Source organism: Nestor notabilis, unplaced genomic scaffold, assembly GCF_000696875.1.
Source record: "Nestor notabilis isolate BGI_N333 unplaced genomic scaffold, ASM69687v1 scaffold31505, whole genome shotgun sequence".
Classification (NCBI taxonomy): Eukaryota; Metazoa; Chordata; class Aves; order Psittaciformes; family Psittacidae; genus Nestor; species Nestor notabilis.
The window spans coordinates 11,294-31,898 of NW_009931119.1; the positions used below are offsets into that span (position 1 = coordinate 11,294).

At 39.3% G+C, this 20,605-nt stretch overlaps 1 protein-coding gene across 1 annotated transcript in view; it reads left to right on the forward strand.

Moving 5' to 3' along the window:
• The first annotated feature begins 2,500 nt into the window (after positions 1–2,500).
• The window catches only part of WHSC1 (Wolf-Hirschhorn syndrome candidate 1), a 33,225-nt gene continuing 15,120 nt past the window's right edge, over positions 2,501–20,605 (forward strand). The window contains exons 1-2 of the mRNA XM_010015726.1: positions 2,501–3,122; positions 18,821–18,986. Coding sequence (XP_010014028.1) covers positions 2,526–3,122; positions 18,821–18,986 — 763 coding nt within the window. The 5' untranslated portion in view covers positions 2,501–2,525. The remainder of the gene's footprint in view (positions 3,123–18,820; positions 18,987–20,605) is intronic.

Sequence of the window (20,605 nt, forward strand, 5' to 3'; positions counted from 1 at the left end):
CAAAATAAGTGATGAGAGCAAGAGTTATTATTAAGCAGGACAAAAAATATACGAGTAGAATTATGCATTGAAATAAACAGAGTTACAAAATGCAGATGCCTCAATCCAGAAATCCAGACCCTGATAAGCAGCTCATGGAGCTGTGTTAGAAAATGTTTTTCAACTTAACCGTGTAGTTGATGGACAGGAGGGAGTCACACAAGGCATTTTTGGTGCTGGTCCTCGTGTGGGAAGCTGTGATTGCAGCAGTGTGTCAGGCAGGGAAGGGGGGAGCTCTGGCTGGTCCAGGCAACCACTGGAGGGCGTCTGCAGCCGCAGAAAAGCTCCTCGCTTGTAGGCTTATTTTTTAGGTAAAGGGAATTTAAATGCCCAAATCACATCTCTTGTTTTGCATTCTGGTTTGATCTGTTAAGAATCTGTGGGAAGGAAGTACAGATTTTGCAACAATTCAGTGTTTTGGGTTTCTTTTTTTCGGGGAATCTTGCCGTCATGTCCATAAACATCAGCGTCACGTGTTCTGTAATGGGTTTGCCTTTTGCCTGAAAATTTATAGAATTTGTCATCAGTTGTTTCTTAAAATAGATATGATTTCAGTTAAATGTGCTGAGTCACAGTTTGAAACATTGTCATATTATTAATTGGATTGAGAGTCTTGTCTCATGTCCAGTGTTTTCAGAGATCTTGTGAAAGTACATGAGTTCTCTTTTGGTTTAGTGAGTTCTTTGTTCCGTTCTGGTAGAGTTTTGGGTTTCCTTTTACCTCTGACTCCCCTTGCAAAGGGTTAATACAGTTGGCTGGTTTCCACTCATTTTATTGGAGATTTTATGGTAATTCAGTCTTCAACTGCCTAAGGAAAGATTAGAACCTTTCCTGTTGCAGATTCACTTGGAGTTCAGGTGTACTTGCTCTTCTTACCTTGTTGAATAAGAGCTTTTCTGGCTGCTGTCTGTCCCTGGAGAATGGTTTTCATCTCTCAAATAAGTCTATATAGCTTTTATGGAGAGAGACCCTTTTATCTTGCAGGTACCTTCGAGCAGCATGTTAGGGAGATGGGAGCATTTGCTAAAAAGAGTGATGGAGTTATGATTTTTAGATTGTTTTTTTCCCCTGCATCTTTGTGAATATAAGGGATTCATGTTGATCAATTGGTTTGAGCTCAGGCTTAACACCCTTAAGAAGCTTTCCCAGGCTAAAATAATGCTCAGTTGTAAGCATTTGTACATTGCTACTCCTCATGTAGAGGTAGCAAATATGTACGTTTCGGGAATATGCCAGTTGTAGGCATTGTAGCTGTGTACATTAATAAGCAAGGTGGTGAGATTCAGAAGAGATTTCTTCCATAGCAACTGATTATTCACTAGTTATTCATCATGGGTTTTGCTGCACTTTTTGGGGAGCATGTGAGACTAGATTTGATGAACTTTTTGATTTGATGTGACAGTTCTTGGACTTAAACATATATGAAATTGGTTACCTTGAGCATGGATATGATGATTATTGTGCTGAGCTCTCATTTATGATACTGTATTTCTCTACATCATGTATACACTGGACCTGGTAATACGAGTAATCTATGCATATGAATTTTAAAAATGAGAATGATCATCTTGCCTGGTCTAGGAACATAAAAGAGTTACTCTGCCAGATTTGTTTGTTTGTAATGATGGTATAATGTTGATATGGACAGGGCAGAACCCTCAGAAAACCTATATAGGGCCGATAATAGTGCAGTTTTAACCTGTTGACTGTTTTTCAAATTTGTGCAGGAAAAATGGGGTGCTAAATGATACTGTTATTATTGAAAAGCTGAAACTCCAGCAGTTGCTTTGACCATTTAAATTTTGCACAGCATAGCCTGAAGGAGTGGCTATTTCCCAATGGACTGGTATGCATGACACAAAATGCTCACCTTTTGTTTGTTCTCATAGCCAGCATGCTTTGGGATATGCCCAGAGGCTGTGATGTTTCCTCAGGAGGTGTGCTTTGAGAGAAGAATGGGGGCCTGTTTGTAGAGTTGAGGAAGAGAAGTGTGTGATGTTGCTGTCCATGGTGTGGATGCTACAACAACACAGCCTGTGGGGTTTTTATGTTGGCACAACCTCTTAGAAATAAACTCATCTGGTTCATGTTGTTATTAATGATACTATCTTAGGTCCAACTCTTACTTGTTTTAAACAGTGCAATACCTCTGAGTAATTAGTGTGGGTAAGGCTCATGCTGTAGGTTGTTAACAGATTGCTAAAGTGAAAGCTGTGATTTTTCTCTCTGCTTTTGCTTTAATAAAATCGGTGATTCATCAGTCAGGTTTTCTTGGTCTTTTTTGTAATGCATGCTAACAGATACTGAAGTATTTTGGTGATAGATATTATAAGCAACACTTTTTTAGTAAAACTTGCATGAAGTACATTATTAGTGGGGACATCTATCTGAATACTTTGTAGTTTTTGACATTTCTGTGTAACTAAAAATATTCTCTATCTTTTTGTCTTAATATAGCAGTGTAAGACTGGAAACATCTGGGCTGGATGGACTTTAGCATCAAAAGAAGTTCTCAACTGTTAACTCGAAAAATAAACTACATCAAAATGAAGCAGGTACCAGAGATCCTTGGAAATACCAATGGGAAAACTCAGAATTGTGAAGTGAATCGCGAGTGTTCTGTCTACCTGGGCAAAGCACAACTTTCTGCCACTCTACAAGAAGGTGTCATGCAAAAATATAACGGCCATGAGGCTCTTCCATTTATTCCAGCTGATAAATTGAAAGATCTGACCTCTCGAGTGTTTAATGGCGAGTCTGGGGCCCAAGATGCCAAGCTGCGCTTTGAACCCCAGGAGATAAAGGGAGTCGGAACACCACCCAACACTACTCCTATCAAGAATGGCTCTCCAGAAATTAAGCTGAAAATCACTAAAACCTACATGAATGGAAAGCCTCTTTTTGAATCTTCCATTTGTGGAGACAATGGTGCAGATGTGTCTCAGTCAGAGGAAAATGAACAAAAGCCAGCAAACAAGGAGAGGAGAAGCAGAAAAAGAAGCATAAAATATGACTCCTTACTTGAGCAGGGTCTTGTTGAAGCAGCGTTAGTATCAAAGACTTCAAGCCCCACTGAAAAGAAGGTAGTACTTTTTTTTTACATTCTTTCTTTCATTAGGTTTGCTAATCATACTGAAGTGTCATTTGTTCATATGCTAACCCTCATTTCACATATTTCTATAGGTGCTTTCCACAAACAGATCACATTCTATGATAACTCTCTCTCTCTCTGTCTCAAGGAAGGACACATACACTCTAGTTCTGGTCCATGTTTCTTGCCTAGGCTAGGAGTGCCCTGTAAATTCTATTTCTATGTAAGTAAAATAAGTCTCCAGAGCAATTCAGGGCGTGTGATAGCATGGGATGTCTGAAACAGAAACTTTATCCAGACATGCAGCCAGGATCTAGCCAGGATGTGCACCCTGGCGGGGGAGCTAGGGAGACCTCTTAATTTATAGGTGGCCTTTAACTGTTGGAGCATGATATATTCTGGCTTCCTAATAACCAGATGCTTCAGAAAAAATTAACTACTTCTATATTCATGGTTCTGAATTCAAAGAAAAACGTGCTCAGCTGTCAGCTGGCTGGTAAGCTAAGCTCTGCTGTCAGATTTTAGCAGTTGGAATGTGGTTTCTACCTTTATTTGTCATCTGAAAAGAGCTGGTGGATTGTATTCATTGAAAAGGTCTAGATACTTGCATTAAATGTCATTAGCTTTTGTGGTCAAGCTGTCTGTTCCTTGTTTCTTTTAAACACAGGCAGAAATAGAAATTTCACCTTTTTTAATTTGCTTTATCAAGTTGTAAATAAGAACACTGCTGGAAGCCCTTTTCCCCCTTTATTTAGTTTTTGTTGCTAGGCTCCTCTTAAAAGAATGTAGTTTGCTATCATTTTATCTCAGAGGAAGAAACCTACATAGCAGAGATACTTCTGTGTGTATTAACTTTCTCAATAAGTAATTATATAAGTAATACATGTAATTAGTGAATGCTTTGTCTGCTAAACAGGTCCCACCTTAAACACGAAATGCATGTTGTAAGTTTTCTGTCAACTGCAGGTTTACTAGTTAATCATAGTATCATTTAGGTTGGAAAACACCTTTAAGATCATTGAGTCCAACCATCAACCCAGCACTGCCAAGTCCACCACTGATTCTTGCTTTCTCCCAAAGTCACACACGCAGAGTTACCACACACATTACTGATTTATTATTATTTAAACTACTAAATGAATGAACTGACAGAAGTGTATGAATATTATTCTGAGTATCAGAAATATTTAGCATTTATTTATGATTTGAATGTGTTACTCGTCCTATACTGATCCATACTGATGTTTTCAGGAATTTTATTAAACAGTTTGTTTTCCTTAATTCTTTAAAGGAGAATATTTCAACAGAAATTGGTTCAGACTTTTCCAAATCGCTACTCAGAGGTAAAAAGTATGGGCGCAGCCAATAGTTGGAGTAATTCTTTGCCCTGTTCATGATTAAATTGAACTAAAAGGTGATGTATTTACTAGCATCAATGACTAGCTTATTTGTGTGGCTTTTTTTTTATTACTGTTTTTAGAAAAAGGAAGTAATAATTAATAACCCCATATACACAGTTTTTTCTGAGGCGTTTCACGTCAGTTGATTAAGGGTGGCCCTTATTTTTTCCTGGTTCATTTAAGATTAAAATAAAGGTTGGTCTGGCTTCTTCAAGTTCTCTTTTGGCCAGAAATAGTCAGGAGAAAAGCCTGTCAACACTGTTTCCCAGAGTGCTTGAGACTTGGTGGCTGTCTCACCCTGTAAGTGATAAGGTTATTTGCTCATGTGCCAAATCACTGAGCTACCAAACTACCAAATTGGGACAACCCCCTGCTTACAGACTTTGCAATATTATAGCCCTATTCTTCTCAGTGCGCTTGAAACAGGGTGTCAGGCTTCTGGCTTTTTCCCCCTCCCTTCCTTCATAGTGCACTTTAAAGCACAAAGGGCAAAAGAAAAAGCATTTGAAAGTCACAAGATGTTGTTTTATGATATAACGCATTGATCGTAGAAAGTCTGGGGCTTTTCTTTGTCTCACAGACAGGGTTTGCAACTGAGAAGGTTTAAAATAAAGAAAAACATAATACTGGGGAACATGCTGAGGGAGGTTTTTCAAATGTTTATCCACATGTAGACTAGTGATACACGTGTTCTCTGTGATCATAACTGTAATGTCTACTAGCAGTGTTTGAGCCCCTGCTGTAGCTGTCATTTCCTTGCCAGCAACCAAAGCCTTAATGTTAGTGCATCGTGGTGTGGTTTTATGTAGCTGATTGTGGCTGCAAAGTGGAAGTTAGAGAAATAACCTTGGAGTAAAAGCTGATTAATTTTGCACATAGATGTCTGTTTATTGTAGGTTGCAGGTTAATGTAGAACCTGTTTGTCTGGTTTTATTTCTGGGCAGGTTTCTCTCTCAATTTCTTCTTGTCCAAGTTCTTACTCTTTGATTTAGCAAAAATCACCATGGTTCAAATACTGCCTTTTGTGTAGGGTAATTATATCTCATTTTGATGGACATAGCTGATTACTATCTTGCTGAGGTGAGAGGCATATCATTTAACAAATGTTCCAGTGCTCTGTTGTTGAGTTTTCTTGTTGTTTGGGCATTTTTCATTAACGTAAAAGAAGGCTGTTTTAAATCTTTTGTATGCAAGTCAGTTTTCAATTGGGAATAAACGTGATCTGCCCAGCTCTGAGGTGAGTTAAATTACTGTTGATAACCACCACCTTTTCCAGGCCTTGGAGAAGCGGCTGTACTGCTTTCATTTTCCCAAGGCAAAGGAGAGGAAGTGGGACAAGCCATGGCTCTTTCCTCCCTCCCCTCCTGCCTTTCATAGGTTCTTCCTGGCCCCAAGTGTCTCTCCACCTGAGGAGTTTACTTGAAACCCCAGGCCTCTTCTGATGAGACCTGGTTGAGCAACTTTTATGCTAAGGCTCTATGCTGATAGCAGTCTGGCACCACCTCCAAATGTGTTCTGTGTTATGGGTGGTAGGTATCACATGTTAGATATTTGAAACAACACCAGACCCACAGAATGGTTTGGGTTGGAAAGGACCTTAAGATCATCCAGTTCCAACCCCCTGCCATGGGCAGGGACACCTCACACTAAACCATGTCACCCAAGGCTCTGTCCAGCCTGGCCTTGAACACTGTCAGGGATGGAGCATTTACCACTTCTCTGGGCAACCCATTCCAGTGCCTCAGCACCCTCACTGTAAAGAACTTCTTCCTTACATCTAACCTGAACTTAACCCTGTTTAAGTTTAAACCCATTCCCCCTTGTCCTATTACTACAATCCCTGATGAAGAGGAGTCTGATAGTCTGATAGTTGCCCACTTGATAGTGCTGCCCGTGAGAGTGGCACTGTGCCTCACTGCTGGATTTTGTGGTGGCTGCTTTTTCAGTCATTGTTTTTGTCAGTTCTTGTAACACTACCAGTGAGGAATGAGGAACTTCCCTGGTTTTTTCCCACTCAGTGGTTTTGTTAGAAGTGAAAGAATCCTGTCTGGAGGAGAATGGCAGAGGTTTACTTCATACACTAATACGAAGTAATCCAAGTCTGATCCCTGGAGCAATCCAGAGTTTCTGTACGGGAAACAGAGTACATATATCTGCAGCTCTCATGCTGGTGGTCCCAAGGTAGGTCTGTGCTCTCTAACCCTAATAACAGCCCAGCATGTGATACTGGCACACTTGAGCTTGTTCTGCATAAGCCGGTTTGGGCCTACAAGTGGCAGTTTGCCCTTTTGGCTTGGCTTCCTGGCAGGACTTCCTAGCACGGGTGCAGTAGCTCAGAAAAGCAGCAGTGCTGTGTCCAGAACAAACCTGGAAGTCCACCCGCTGCTGTACTTACTAGTTTAGGGATTCCAGCTGTGTAAGATGTACATCATCCAAAAGCTGTACCTTCCACATAGCTTCCTATCCAGTTTTCTTGTAGCCTTCTTTTAGTAATAATATACCAGGAACTTGGCACTTTGTTACTGTTTCTGCTCAGTACGGAATGACTTTGCAGCAGCTACATGGGGGGCAATCACAAGTTACTGGAGGAAATCCAGTGGTCCTTGTAATGTGTTTTTGTTGCCACTTCATCTTCACAAAGAAAAACTGTTCCAGCCAAGTCCGTTATATCTAATATCTACATAATGTTATAGGGGCTTTTTCAGTGAATGGCAATGATTTAGAAACCCAGTAAGGGTAGAATGTAAGCAGTTTGAGGGTTATCTGCTGCTTTTTATGCTTCTATGCATGTTCACAGGCAGATGGGGATCACTGAAGGTGGTGATATTGCTCTGATGCTTGCATCTAATCAGTAGATATGAGCAGGAACCTACAAGTTTCCTCTGTGAGACTGGAGAACTGTGCTCATCAAATATTTGATTCATAGCTGTTACAGCCAGATCCTGAGGTGAGTTATTTTCAAAAAAAGTGAACAGAAAAACTCACATAAATGTGTCTTTTGCAGAAGGAGGAATTGATTTTCATTATCACTTACTAGGAATTCCTGCTCAAGTACGGTTACCGCACTAGTGATAAAATGTGCAGCTGAACAAGAGTTAGGTTCTGTAGTTGTAGGGTAAAATGAACTCGGTTACTTTTTCTCTTCTAATAGGCTGTTCTTGAGGTATCAGATCCTGTCTTCAGGTGAGTGCTAACATGGGCTGTCTGGCTGATGTTAGAATCCCAAAGGAGTAGGAATAACCCTCGAATGCTTTTCTGGGTGATCCCTTGAGGAATCTTCTTACCCCTTTTGGAAGGGTTCCTGAGCTACTGTTTTGTGTTAGCTGTTAGCAAAGGCTCATGTTCAGCTGCATGTTGAAAACCAGTTTGTGCTAAGCATCTCGGGGTGTGCAGCAGTGGCTGTTACTTTGAAACTTTAAATTGTTCTTAATGCCTCATTGGTGAAGTATTTTGAAGAACTTCTTGTAGGCTGAGAAGCACCAGAACGCATACAGTGTCAAGAGTATACTGGTTTGGGGGAAGATCAGAAGCTATGAGTATTCTCAGTGGCTAGAAAATTAATTACAGAAAGCTTAAGTATTTGTTCAAGGCTCTCCATGGCACATTTCCTGTTCTTGTATGTAGAAGTGGTTGAACTAAGTACGCTTTCTACGTAAAACTGTCGTCTCAATATGTAAATATAAATACTTTTATACTTTTTATTCACCTCTCTTCATTGGTAGAAGACTCCAAATCAAATATGAAATAATACCTTGAAGTGATGACAAAAATGCTGTATAAGAATAGCTCTACCAAGTTGGATCAAGGATTTATTCAGTACCTCATCTCAGGGGTGAGGCTCAGCGGAGGATGCATAATGGAGAGTGTAGACGTGGCAAATCATGGAGTGATGCTCTCTTTGAATATATTCCGCCTCCAGCAGTTTGTGACTCAGGTCTCTAGAGCTGGTGATTTTGTATTTAATAGCTGTAGATGGCTAAATTCATGCAAGAAGACCTCAGTTTCCTTTTGACCTAGTGTGAACTTTTTGCATTCATAACATTAAGTAATAGAGCAGCTCTTTCTACTTTTCAATTTGCCACTTACTTTTTTCACCTGATTCTCTCATAATACTTAGAAGTAGGGATCATGGACAAACTTCTCTATTACTGATCATTTTATAGGTTTTCCTCAAACCTGTTCAATTTTTAATTTCAGCTGAAAAAATCCTAATGCATTGTTCCACATATAGGAACCATTCCAGAATGTTACTTCTTATCATCATCCTTTTTTTCTTGAACTGCGATGCCCTTTGGGTTCTGCTGTCTCTGCTTTTGAGAATGAGGGACCAGAATAGCACAGGACATTCAAGATCTCTTGTGGATGCATACAGTGGCATGTAATGATTTTCTGTATTGTTCTCCATTTCATCATTTTTCAGTATAAATAATACTCGGCATTTAATTGATTCTTCTTGATTGCTGATGAGCACTGAGCCAGTTTTTATGGAGAAGAGCAGACCAGATGTGATCTCAGTCAAATTTGACAATGTCAGCAACTGTTGCATTGTTTCATACTCATCTTTGGTTTGTAGTTCCCGCATTGCGGGACTTTCTATTTTGGTCTTTTGGGCAGTGTGGTGGACATGACAGGTCAAATAAGGTGATGAGCAGGCTGTGTTCTGGAAGAGCTATCTTCCCTTCACGTCTCAACAGCAGGTTGTGTGCCATAACGCAGTTGAGAGGTTAATGACTCTTTTTTGCTTTAATTGTTCTTTTTAAGCTGACCAGACTTACTCTTAGTTGTTGTACACGTAGTGCAGTATGAATGAATACTGTCATCTTAGCATCTCCTGTTCAGGTTGGTATCGCAAGGGGTTTCCTTGTTTTCACTGCTTTCCTGTCCAGGATAACGTGAAGCCTTTCTCTTGCTCTGCTCAGTGTTCTCCTTAACCAAAATAGTGCATGTCGAACTTTCATATTTAGCTAAGAGTAGACCTACAGTTCAGGGTTACGTTGCTTGGATGGATTTACAGGCAGATTTTTGGGAGACTTCAGTGATCTGTACCAGATGTCAATTCTGGCCCTTAAAGCCCCCTTTTGTCAAGAAAGAAAGATGCTTTGTAGTAACCCTTAGGCAAAGTAGCAGAAGCGAAATATTTTGGTCTCTCTTGGAACAGTGATATCAGCCTCCTTTATAAGTTTCTTTGTTCTGGAGTGGATTTCATGTAGAGCATGTGAACTTTAAGACCTTCAAAAGAGGTCCTTGTTCACAGACACTAATTTTAGGTTTGTCTGTTGCCATGTTTCATTATCCTGCTGTTCTAAATAAATAGGTCCAACTGGGCTAACATTGATATGTCTGCTTTTTGTGAGCACCCAAAGTACCTACAGGAGTTGTTCTCTTGTGCATGATAAAACAGTCAGTATCTAAAGTGTAAGTTGTCAGTAGTAAGGAATTAATTCCCTTCTCAGAAAGACAGTTCATAAAGATGCTTTACTTTGGTAGCCCGGTACAAGCAAGAGGAGAAACTGGATCTTGCACAACCTGGTGTTAAAGAAGCTCTGCTGCACTTGTGTAGAGAAGAGAAGTGAATCTGTGGCCTCATAGCTGCAACTCATGTTAGAAAAGCTACTGTTGTTTCTTTATTGTTTGTTTTGGTAGATAAAAGTGAACTCGAGTGTATGTTGAGGATGCTTGTGATGAAGTAAAATATTGGGATCTTAGCTCTTGTGGAATTGGTAGCACCTGGATCATGTGCCTCATCTTCCTGCCCTATTTTAATACTCATATGGGGTCGAGGCATTTATGGTTGGGGTTTCCCCAGGTTGTCTGTAAATCTGTTGCTGAAAATAAGGAATGTTTCAGGAATATTCTTCAGCATTGCCAAATTAAGGTAATGTAGGTTTAGGTTTGGTTTGTTTTTTTTATCCTCCACACAATTGCCCCTGGGTTGATTAACCACTGCTGTGGTTTATTGCATTTCATCTCTAGAAGAGTAGGACCTACTAGGTATATGTAACAACACAACCTGGATGGAAACCTCTGGTGTCTGTTTTTAGGTATGGGGATTCGTGTTTAAAGGTCTAATCTCAATGGCGAAGTAGTACTTGGACTATGTCAAATTGTTATTTAATTAACAGAGCTCCTTTATGCAAAATCAGAGTTTATTCTACTTGAGCCTGGACAGCTTCTTTCAAAGTGTTGATGTTGCGAAAAACTGCAGGTACAGGTATCTGCCTTCACCAGAAAGCAGTGTTCTGTAAATGGAGTTGTCTGTTGGCAGTATTATCTGGGCTTGGGTTTTTCTGCTTTCTACCAAGTACGTTTTTAGGATTCAGAACATCTACCTGTGCTATCTTGGATGTCTGTGAACTACCGAGAGGAGGTTACCTGTTAAGAAAGTGTTTTGGGAAAACTTTCCTACCGAACTCTGTAAAGGCGTATGGGAGCGCTAAGGGTAAGGCACTGACACAGATTCTGATCTTGAAAGGATGTGAAGCTATTGTACATGCAGATAACGAAATACATATGGATGTGGCATTCTGAAAATCTGTAGGTACGCTGAGATGATTTAACTTTCATTCTGTTATCCTAAGTGAAATTCATATGGAAATTATTCAGAAATAACTGCTTCCTCTGCCAAACTTCCTCATGGCTCTACAGTTACGCTGTTCCAGACTTCTGTATTATCTCATATCCACACTGTTATATACCCAGATACTGCATCAAAAGTTGTAACTTTTGAGGCTGGGTGAAGGTTAGAGAAGTTGGATGTAGGCAGAAATCTTTTTCTAATACTCAGTATAAAAGGTGATTTCATTCATTCTCATTTATCTAATTTAAATTTCCAAAACATGGAACCTTTCATTAATAAGGCAATAACTTACATTTTAAGAGGTCATCTAAATGTAAATGCAGAAATGGAGTAAAGCAGCTAAAGAAACCTCTCTCCACATTTTTAAGAGAGATCGAGCGTTGGGAAGTGTTTCAGGACTTGCATTTTACTGGATCAATCTGTGAATGCTAGAATCTGTTTCTCTTCAACTCTTTACTCTGAAGAAAGGTTGTATCCTAGTTACTAAAATACCGTGTTAAGTTGCTTTCTGAAATCCTTGCTCATACAGTGTTTGTGGAGAGGAAGATTGCTCATTCGGATAGACAGATTTGTTTTTAAATGTAAAATCATCTGCTGGAGGCTTGCTAATGAGGGAACCAAAGCCAGCAAAAAGAATTGAAATGTAACCAGGAGTTTAGTGTTTGATTAGAAATACAAATTTGAGCTTTCATCCTGTTTAAAAATGCATATCTACATTATGAAGCCTTGTCTAAAGTGGAATAGATTTGTAGAGTCTTCTGCTTGCTTTCCCTCTCAGAGGGGAGGGTCCTGCGTGATGATATTCAACATGCTGTCCACAAACTGCTATAGATGAGTTTGTGGAAAGAAATGGAGGAAACAAATCTATTGTCACAGAACTTAGATTTGGCTTCAAAGAGCTTCAGCCGGCACAGAAGATTTTCAGGGGCTCTGCAAGTAAAGCAGTGATTTTCTTCACCCTTTTTTTTGTCCTCTTGTTTTATAGCTTTACTGTCTAAGCATGGTGAAGAAAAATAAATATATCCCAGTTGTGGCAGGAAGATTCAAATTTGTGCAGATGTTATTCTTCACACTGCCAGATTTGACCCCCCTGTCAGTAACAGAAGAAAAGTGGTTAGTAATGGAAGGAAAGAAAACTTGAAGAAATCCATTTAATGTAATTGCTTTTGAAATGGAATTTGAAAGGGTTTAGTTAAATCTCTGGCTTTGTATAAGACAATCAGGAATCTGAAAAACTTAACAAACCAACCCCCAGGATAGGTTGTTCGTATTTTTTTGTTCTGATCTGGACTTTTAATGTCCTCTTTCCCCCTCAGTCTTCACCTCACTGCACAGTATAGTGCATGTTTTATAGGGGTGTTGCAGATTGAATTGTGCAGGGGTTGATGCAGTGGCCTTTTGAGGGCTGCAGTCTTTGGATGCTTTACTGAAGAGTCCCTTTCTGTTTAACTGAGTATGGAACACACAATTTTGCCAACTCATTGCTTCTTCCTTCATGTTTCCTCATCCTTCTCTGTTCTATAGTAATAATTCAGCGTTTTCTCTTAATCTTCTTGTGAGGGTCTGGTTTACTCTTTAGTCTCCTGCCTGAAACATTCTCACTGTAGGCAGTGGGTTGCTGAATCTGTAATTACACAGCATTCTTCCATTAGATAATAAACAGAATATAACATGACAAAGTGGAAAATCTGATTTTTATTAATACATGCAGTTACTTGTGGTTTACTATCTAAATATACACCCCCACATCCCAGAAAGTGGGGGCCATTTGGATAAACATAGGGCCTCTAAGGACTTGCCCCTTGTAAACAGTTTAACATATAAATTATAATCTTAGAAATAAGTAACAAACCTGTAAGGCACTTATGTTGGTGAGGATACTATTTTTATAGACCTAATCATTTAGAATGAGCACTGGCCATTTCTTAACAGATTTAAGCCACCCTTTTCATTTGAAGCAGTAGTGCATGTTGAGGGTTTTGCAGCAATTTTAATCAGCTGTGGTTGTCATTTTTGGTTTTGAAGTGATTTAACGTTATGAGATTATTGTCCTCAATCACAGAGTGAAAAGAAGCTGTTTCTCTGTCATGAGTGACAGGCTGTCACTCATTGGGGAAGTAGCTGCATCCTTCCATTCCTTTGCCTGAAGACTGAATGGTGATTTGTATTCTGTCAAATCAATCCCTGAATTTTTCAGGAAGCAAGAGCTTTCCTGAGAATGTAATTGGTGGTTTTTCAAGGAATAAACATTTGGAGTCATTGTCCTATTACGTAGTTTGTTTGTTTGCTTGTTTATAGTGTCCTTAATCATTGGTGAAGTCAAGTGACTGCACAACATGACAAAAACAATCTTTTCTGTTCTGTTCTTCCCTTTGCTTGTCTCCAGACAAACCTACCACCTCTCCTGAACCTCTGAAAGCAGTGAAGTTTGTTCTGCAACCACTTCTAGTTCTTTATATGTCCTGAGAGAAAACAAAACGTTTTTACTTTTATTTTAATTATGCAAATCCATAGTAGAAAACAGGAGTATTAGTGGATGAAACACAGCACAAGTACATAGCAGGACCAGGAAAATATGTGGGTTTGGTCAGCAAGTAATATTATCTTTCCCACAGTAAGGGAACACATTTGACTAAGTTTGCGTGTTCTATCTTTGATTCAAAGTCTATTTTAATTGCATATATTCTGTTTAGTGACCTTGATTATTTTGTTCGTATTTCTTTGTAATGTTTTCTATTCTGGAATATAAAGCAATAGAGCAATAGTGCAAGCAGACCTCCAGCAGTCTGTGTTTGTAGCATGGCCTTCAGTTACGGTGCAGTCCAGTGGAAGTTCTCTGGTTCAGGGTGGAACTGAACCGAAAATAAAAACAAAGGGAGATACTGGATATCTGCAAGTTGTTCATTATGTACTTCCCTGTTACGTTACACAGAGGAGAGCATTTGTTGTCTTCATGTCCTCACCTGTTTTAATTGTTCTCTTTTTGTCCCATATTAACTTCTGGCGCTAATTCTGAACACTGTTCTTTATGTAATCCCTTTCTGACAATTTACAGTTTGATCAAGGTTTTTTAATGTTTAATGCTTTCCAGGTTTATATGGTGAAATAGTAGCTTTTTCATGCCTAAGGTAATCTGCAATAATTTTGAGGGGTTCCTCAAAGGGCACATGTATGCACAGGTGCATATGTACACAAAATAGATTGTTATAATAGTAGTATCTCTACCACTGATCACTTGAAAAGGATAAAATTATCACTGTCTGATACCACCTAGTAAACATGTAGGTGTTCGGTTGTTTTGCAATTACCTTTGTCCTTTGTTTACTCAACACTCGTCATGGTGATTTCATAACAGAGACTACAAACAAACCTAAAGCTCTCAGTACAGTAAATGCTGCCTTTAAATGCTTTTTTCTTTGCTCATTTTAAGAGAGTTTTAAGCTTTGAAGTTACCCGTCACTCGTGGTGTGTTCTTTTCTCATAATTTTCTTCAGTCAGACCAGAACTAAATGGAAATTGATGGGATTCTTTTGATCAGATGTAGGCAAAGTTAATTAAATACCAGTGTTTCTATGGCCAAGCCACTTCTTTGGGCTGGTAAAATGCTACAGCATTGTCATAAATTCTTCTCAATCTGCCTGTCACTCATCGCTTAGGAAAGTGCTGAGAGAAATAACAAACAAATCTGTGAAATGTTAAAGGAAGGGGAAACGCATGTTAAATCTTTTCTTTCTTGGTCCTTCTCAGCCTCTTGCAGCTGCTAGCCCACATGAGTTTTTAAGGATGCTGTTACTCTTCAAGGCATAATTTCTCACAGAAGAACTCAGTTACAAGAAGGGAATTGCTCCCATTCCACGCTCCATGCCCTCCTGGAGAAAATAAACTTAAAATCCATCCAGCTGCCTCTCAGAACAAGTCTTTCATTAGGATATTAATCCAGAAAGTCAGGAATTTAATGTTTGCCATACCGAGTGGTGCAGAGCCTGTCAAATGGCCCGTGTGTTTGTTCAGTGTTAGGACTGGTCTGTGTGGGAGTCATCACCCAGGCTTTGATTGCCCATTTATGTAACTTCTCTGCAGTCTGGTGTTTGAAAGGGGGGGGGGAAAACCCAGAATCCCTTCCCAAAATAGAAAAGAAATACAATCACAAGCTGTTTCCTTCCTCTGTTTAGCATAACTGGTTTTAAAGTCTGGGCCTAAGGTGATTGTGGTGGTAGTTATCTCAGAGGCTGCAAAGCTTGCCTGTAATTAAGGAAGGAGAGGAGGGGAAATTCTGTGACCAAGTGTGTGTGTGTGTGTTTACTTCTGTCAAATCTGCAGTAAAAGGAGCAGGGTGGATCATACACAGAGCAGTCAAGACTTACTTAGCAACGACAGCAAGCGAAGACTGTTTTGTGCTCCTCCGCAGCACAGAAGGCCCCGCAGACTTTACGCTGTTGACGTTTATGGGTAGGATTTAATTAGAAATGAGAACAATTCCAAGAAGTAAAAAGGTGTAAGAGGATACAAAGAGCCAGATATTAAAGGGAAGTTCTTTTTAAGTATCTTGATTTTTTTGGTGTGCCCTTCCCTTTGCCTTACAGTTGGGCTGTAAACCATCTTAATTTGCTTGCTTAAGTATCATCGCACCAAGAATAGATCAGCTACTGCAGGAGGAGGTATTCCCTGTCTTCTGGGACAAGTGTGGATCCAGCCCTGGCTCTCCATCTTCCACGGGTGCACAGGAGATGCCCTGTTCTGTCTGACTACATACTGTTAGGAACCAAAATTTGACTGAACAGTAATTCCTGTTTATTTCAGGAGGGAAAAACTCCTGCAAGCCAAATTACATTTTTCTATATCAATCACATTGTAAGTTGAATGGCGATTTCCTGTTCTTATGAACTGCTGACAGTCCAGGTGTCCAAAGAAGCTCCAGCTCTCATCGTATGAGAACATAGATGCCATCAGGAGACTGGCTTGCAAATTAGTTTAGAAATGTTCTCTTCCTCCCGTTCCATCAATAACTTAAACCCAGCCTGGACATGGAAGTTACAATCTATGCAGATGATTGTCTTCTGGTATCCAGCATTTTCTAACATTTTTAAACAATTTAAACACTTGAACATTTAATGCATTGCTGGCATTTTGTAAAAATGTTTTTGAAGAGACTATTGAAGTTGCTTGTCTCAGAAGTACACGCCAGGAATTTCACCTCACTGTTCACTCTTGGGATACCGATTAAATAGATCAGAGTAATTCCCAGCATAAGAAAATCAAACTAAACCAGAATGATGTGGGAAAGTAAATTGGAGGTGAGCGAGTTCGTAGCAATATTTTCTTTAGACTTCTAAATAACCTTATATGAGAGCTCTTTAAGAAATTCTGTATATAGAATTCTGTGCTGTATTTTGCCATTCTTTTAAAGTATGCACATTTTATCACCAACAGAAAGCATACGTACACCAAGTGTGGTATAGATAAACCTTGCAGGTTTTATCACAGCCGGTCATTTTCAAGGTTTTTATCATGATCCAGTATAGTAACACTATAAAATCAGTGTTGTGGGCATTTCAAGAATTTGTGAAGTGCTCATGGATACATTCAGATGTGATACTCACCCCTGTACTGCCATCCCGCTTGGGTTATGCTGCAGTAAGAAGTACTGCTAGAGCCTTTTCATTATTCCAGCCAGCTCCCTCTCAGACCATTGTCATAAATCTTTGCAGCTTAGCTGCACTTTCTGAAAAAAAAAAAAAAAAACCAAAAAAAAAAACCCAAGGACTCATAAATCAAAACTGAGACTCGGAATCCTCAGTAATTTCTACATTTCTGAGGGGCTGAACTCATGGAAAACCATTTTCAGCCCACCTGTTTAGTTTAAATGCTGAAGTCGGTTTGTGCGTTGGGATTGATGCTTTTGCAGATCTTTTCTCAGCGTATGTATTTCTTAATTTTCAGCTTTTAAGCGTAACTTTTCATGTCATGTTTAACTGCTGGAAGGAGGGTTTGATTTTTCACATCTGCTTGGAATCTTTGAGGTCTATTGAGAGCGCTGGACTTGAGGCAAGCTCGGCGGGAGGGGTTTTCTGACGGTCTTACAGAATCCTTAGAGAGCCAAAAACCTTGAGACATGGGAACATGGCTCTAGCTGCAGGCACATGAACCAAGTCTGAATTCATCAGAAAAGCTGAATCACTGGATGAGTAACTGTCCGTAACAATCACATCACATAGCATCATGTGTGTTTACCAGGCAGAGCTGTAAAAGCTTTGAGGAAGGGACTTTCTGACTACATTAAGCTTTAGGGTTTTTGACTGAATCTACCTCTATGTTTGAAATGTAAGAAAAGTCTCTATGGGTTTTGCAGCACATCGAAGATTCTTGTTGTTTGTGTTTGGAAAAGAATGTGTGACTAGTTAAGAGTAGTAGTATCTGGATTTAAAACCAAGTACAAGGTAACCTGATCTACTTTGATACAACATAATGCTCCAAATACTTGCATTGTAGATTTCCAGTTTCTTAACAGTTTTCATTCTTCATCTTGTCACTTCTGATTAATTGAAACAGAATTTTGCTCCAGGTCTAACATTAAATCCACTGAAAGCCTGAAGCTCTGTATGCTGAGCTGGTACTGTTGGCAAGATGAACGATAAAACATGTTGCACATAAATTCAGTACTAGAAAAATTAGGGGGGAAAAAACCCCAAGAAATTATAACTGTTAGGTTTTTTAACATATCTGTAATGCGACACATCCTGTGCTTTGTTACATCCACAATTGGTGCTTACCTAAATAAAGGTGTTCATTATTTATATCGAACAGAAAGATGGAGCTAAAAAGACAAGCTGTAACTAACTTCGTGAAATGGTTAGTTGGTAAATAAATGTCTGTGCTGCTGACCTTTGTTATGAAGCAGTAAAAATGTGTCTATCACAGGGGAGCACAAAACTCCCTTGTGGTTAAATCTGTCCCTTGAAGTGGAGGTAGTTCTGTGATTGTTTTCCAATAGCTAAAATAGCTTCAGAGCAGCAGCTGAGCACTCACAGACCTTTACTACTAGCACCAGAACAGAAAAGAACCTTGCACAAAGGTGTGGGGAAGGGTTCATGTTGCAATTCTTAGTATGTAAAAATACAGCTGAAAGATGCAGTGTTGGGGGGGCTTTAACTGGTTGTTTATGCATTTTCTGTTTAGACATAAATGCAGTATTTCAGTCTATTCTAGTTTGAGACATTTTAAACGTAAGAACACATTTGTGTTTATTATGCTTTACTTGGTTAATAATATTGACTACAGAGGGAGGTTGGCTCTTCCAGTGTACAGTTAATGTGTTTGAAATTAAAGTAAGCCTTCCTGATGGTCTCTCAGCAGTTACTCAAAAAGATAAAGGCAAACCACAGCTTACTTGCCAATATTTCTAACTAAAACTAAAAACATAAATGGAGCTTGGATTTTATTTTTTTTTGCTGTGAGAGAACAGAAATTATGACTTAGTTTTTTATTACATGAAATAGAATTATTGTTTGCTAGCAAACACGATAGTTCTTTATTCTGGTGAACTGTTTCTTATTTCACTCCTTCCATTACCACTCTGTTTTTACATACGATGAGAATGTTTAAATAGAATACAAACTGCACTTTGCTGGTTATTTTTGTGTGCTGTTTAGTGCACATCTGAAGAAACATGGTGATAGGTTTTTTTTCTTTCTTTTTTTTTTTTTATGTTTTAAGGCTCCTGCTAAGAGAGATCCAACTCAAAGTACCGTCAAAGAAGACAAAGTCCATCTGTTGAAGTATAATATAGGAGATCTAGTGTGGTCAAAAGTGTCTGGTTTTCCATGGTGGCCATGTATGGTTTCTGCTGATCCTGTTCTCCATGCCTACACTAAACTAAAAGGTATGTCAGTGATGCTGCAAACATCCCGATTTCTTCAGGTATACATAACCATTGTTTTGGGAAAATGCTGTTCTTTATTTTACCTATTCAGTTGTAATCAGTAGCTGAATCACCTCCTTGTTGTCAAGAGGAATGTTATAATCATATAAACACTATTCTTGAGCATATAGCAGACAGAGCTTTTTTCCTGCTGTGTCTTTTTAACTGGGAACATTCTCTGACAGATACCAAAATTGTGATCTATGAAACTGTGTGAAGTCTTATTAAGAAGTTATCTGATGGAACTTTCCATTGTTTTCATGGAGATGCTTGGAGATGTGATATGGGCTAAAAATTTTATTGAAAGCTAATGGGAATTAAATACTCCTGACGATTATGCTTTATTACAAGCAACCCATAACTCAGGCAGCTAAATTTTCTGTTGTTTGTAAAATCAGTACTGTAACCTACAGGAAAAAATTGGTTTATTCTAAATACAGTGACTATCAAGTATTAGCAAGTGTTTTGAGTAGGAAGCTGTATGATTTCATCATGTTGTTTGCAGCTTTGGTCTCTGTTCTGATACCTGAAACTTTTGAGGTTGTAGGATGATAAAGTAGCAGAAGTCAGAAAGGACCTTTACAAGTTCTATGGTTTCCAAGTTAGAGACAGGTTGCTGAGGGCCTTGTACAGTCAAATACTTAGTATCTTCAGGGATGGTGACTTTACAGCTTTTCTTGGCAAATGGTTCCAGTGATTGGCAGCCATTATGGCAAGAAGACCTTTTCCTTTATCTAGTTGAAATTTCCTTTCAACCTGTGTCCATTGCTTTTTGTACCAGCTCTGTGTGAATCAGATTGATTAGGCACAATTTCCCTTTGGTGAGCCTGCGCTGGCTATTCCCAAACACCTTCTTGTCTTCCATGTGCTTGGACATGTCTTCTAGGAGAATTTGCCACCTAATCTTGTAGTCACTGAGAGTAAGCTAGGCAACCTAGCTTGTAGTTCCCCAGTTTGTTGCTGTTTTTCTTGAAGATAGATGTGATGTTTGGAGTGTTTGCCTATTTCCAGTCACTGGGTTTCCCCCCAAATGGCTGTGACCTTTCAAAAATAATAGAGATCACCCTTGCAATCACACTGGCCAACACCTTCAGCTCCTTCTGAAGCATCTGGTCCATAATCTTAGAGATGTCCAATCTGATCAAGTGCTCTCTGACTTTTTCTTAATATGCTGTGGGTAGTGTGTGATTCCTGCAGCCTTTATCACTAGACTGAGGGACCAGAAGGCTTTGGGACAGATGTTAGTTTAAAAAACAAGCAAAACCCTGAGACAGAGTAGGTGTGGAGTCCCCCAGCCTCTGTCCTTTGTCACTTAGTCTCCTGCCCCCGTGAGCATTCCTTAGCCTTCCTTTTGCTACTGTTGTATTTACAGCAAATCTTCTTGCTGCAGCTTGCATCCCTCACTAGTTTTAACTCCAGCTGAGGACTGTAAACTATTTTTTACTATGTTTATGCCAAATTGTACTGGAAGTTTAGAAAACCTGAAAATGGAATCCAGAAAATTTTCAAGTTAAGGAGAAAAGCAAGAGGTTAATAGGAATATCAAACCGAAATAGGAGCACATAACTTTGATACTTATG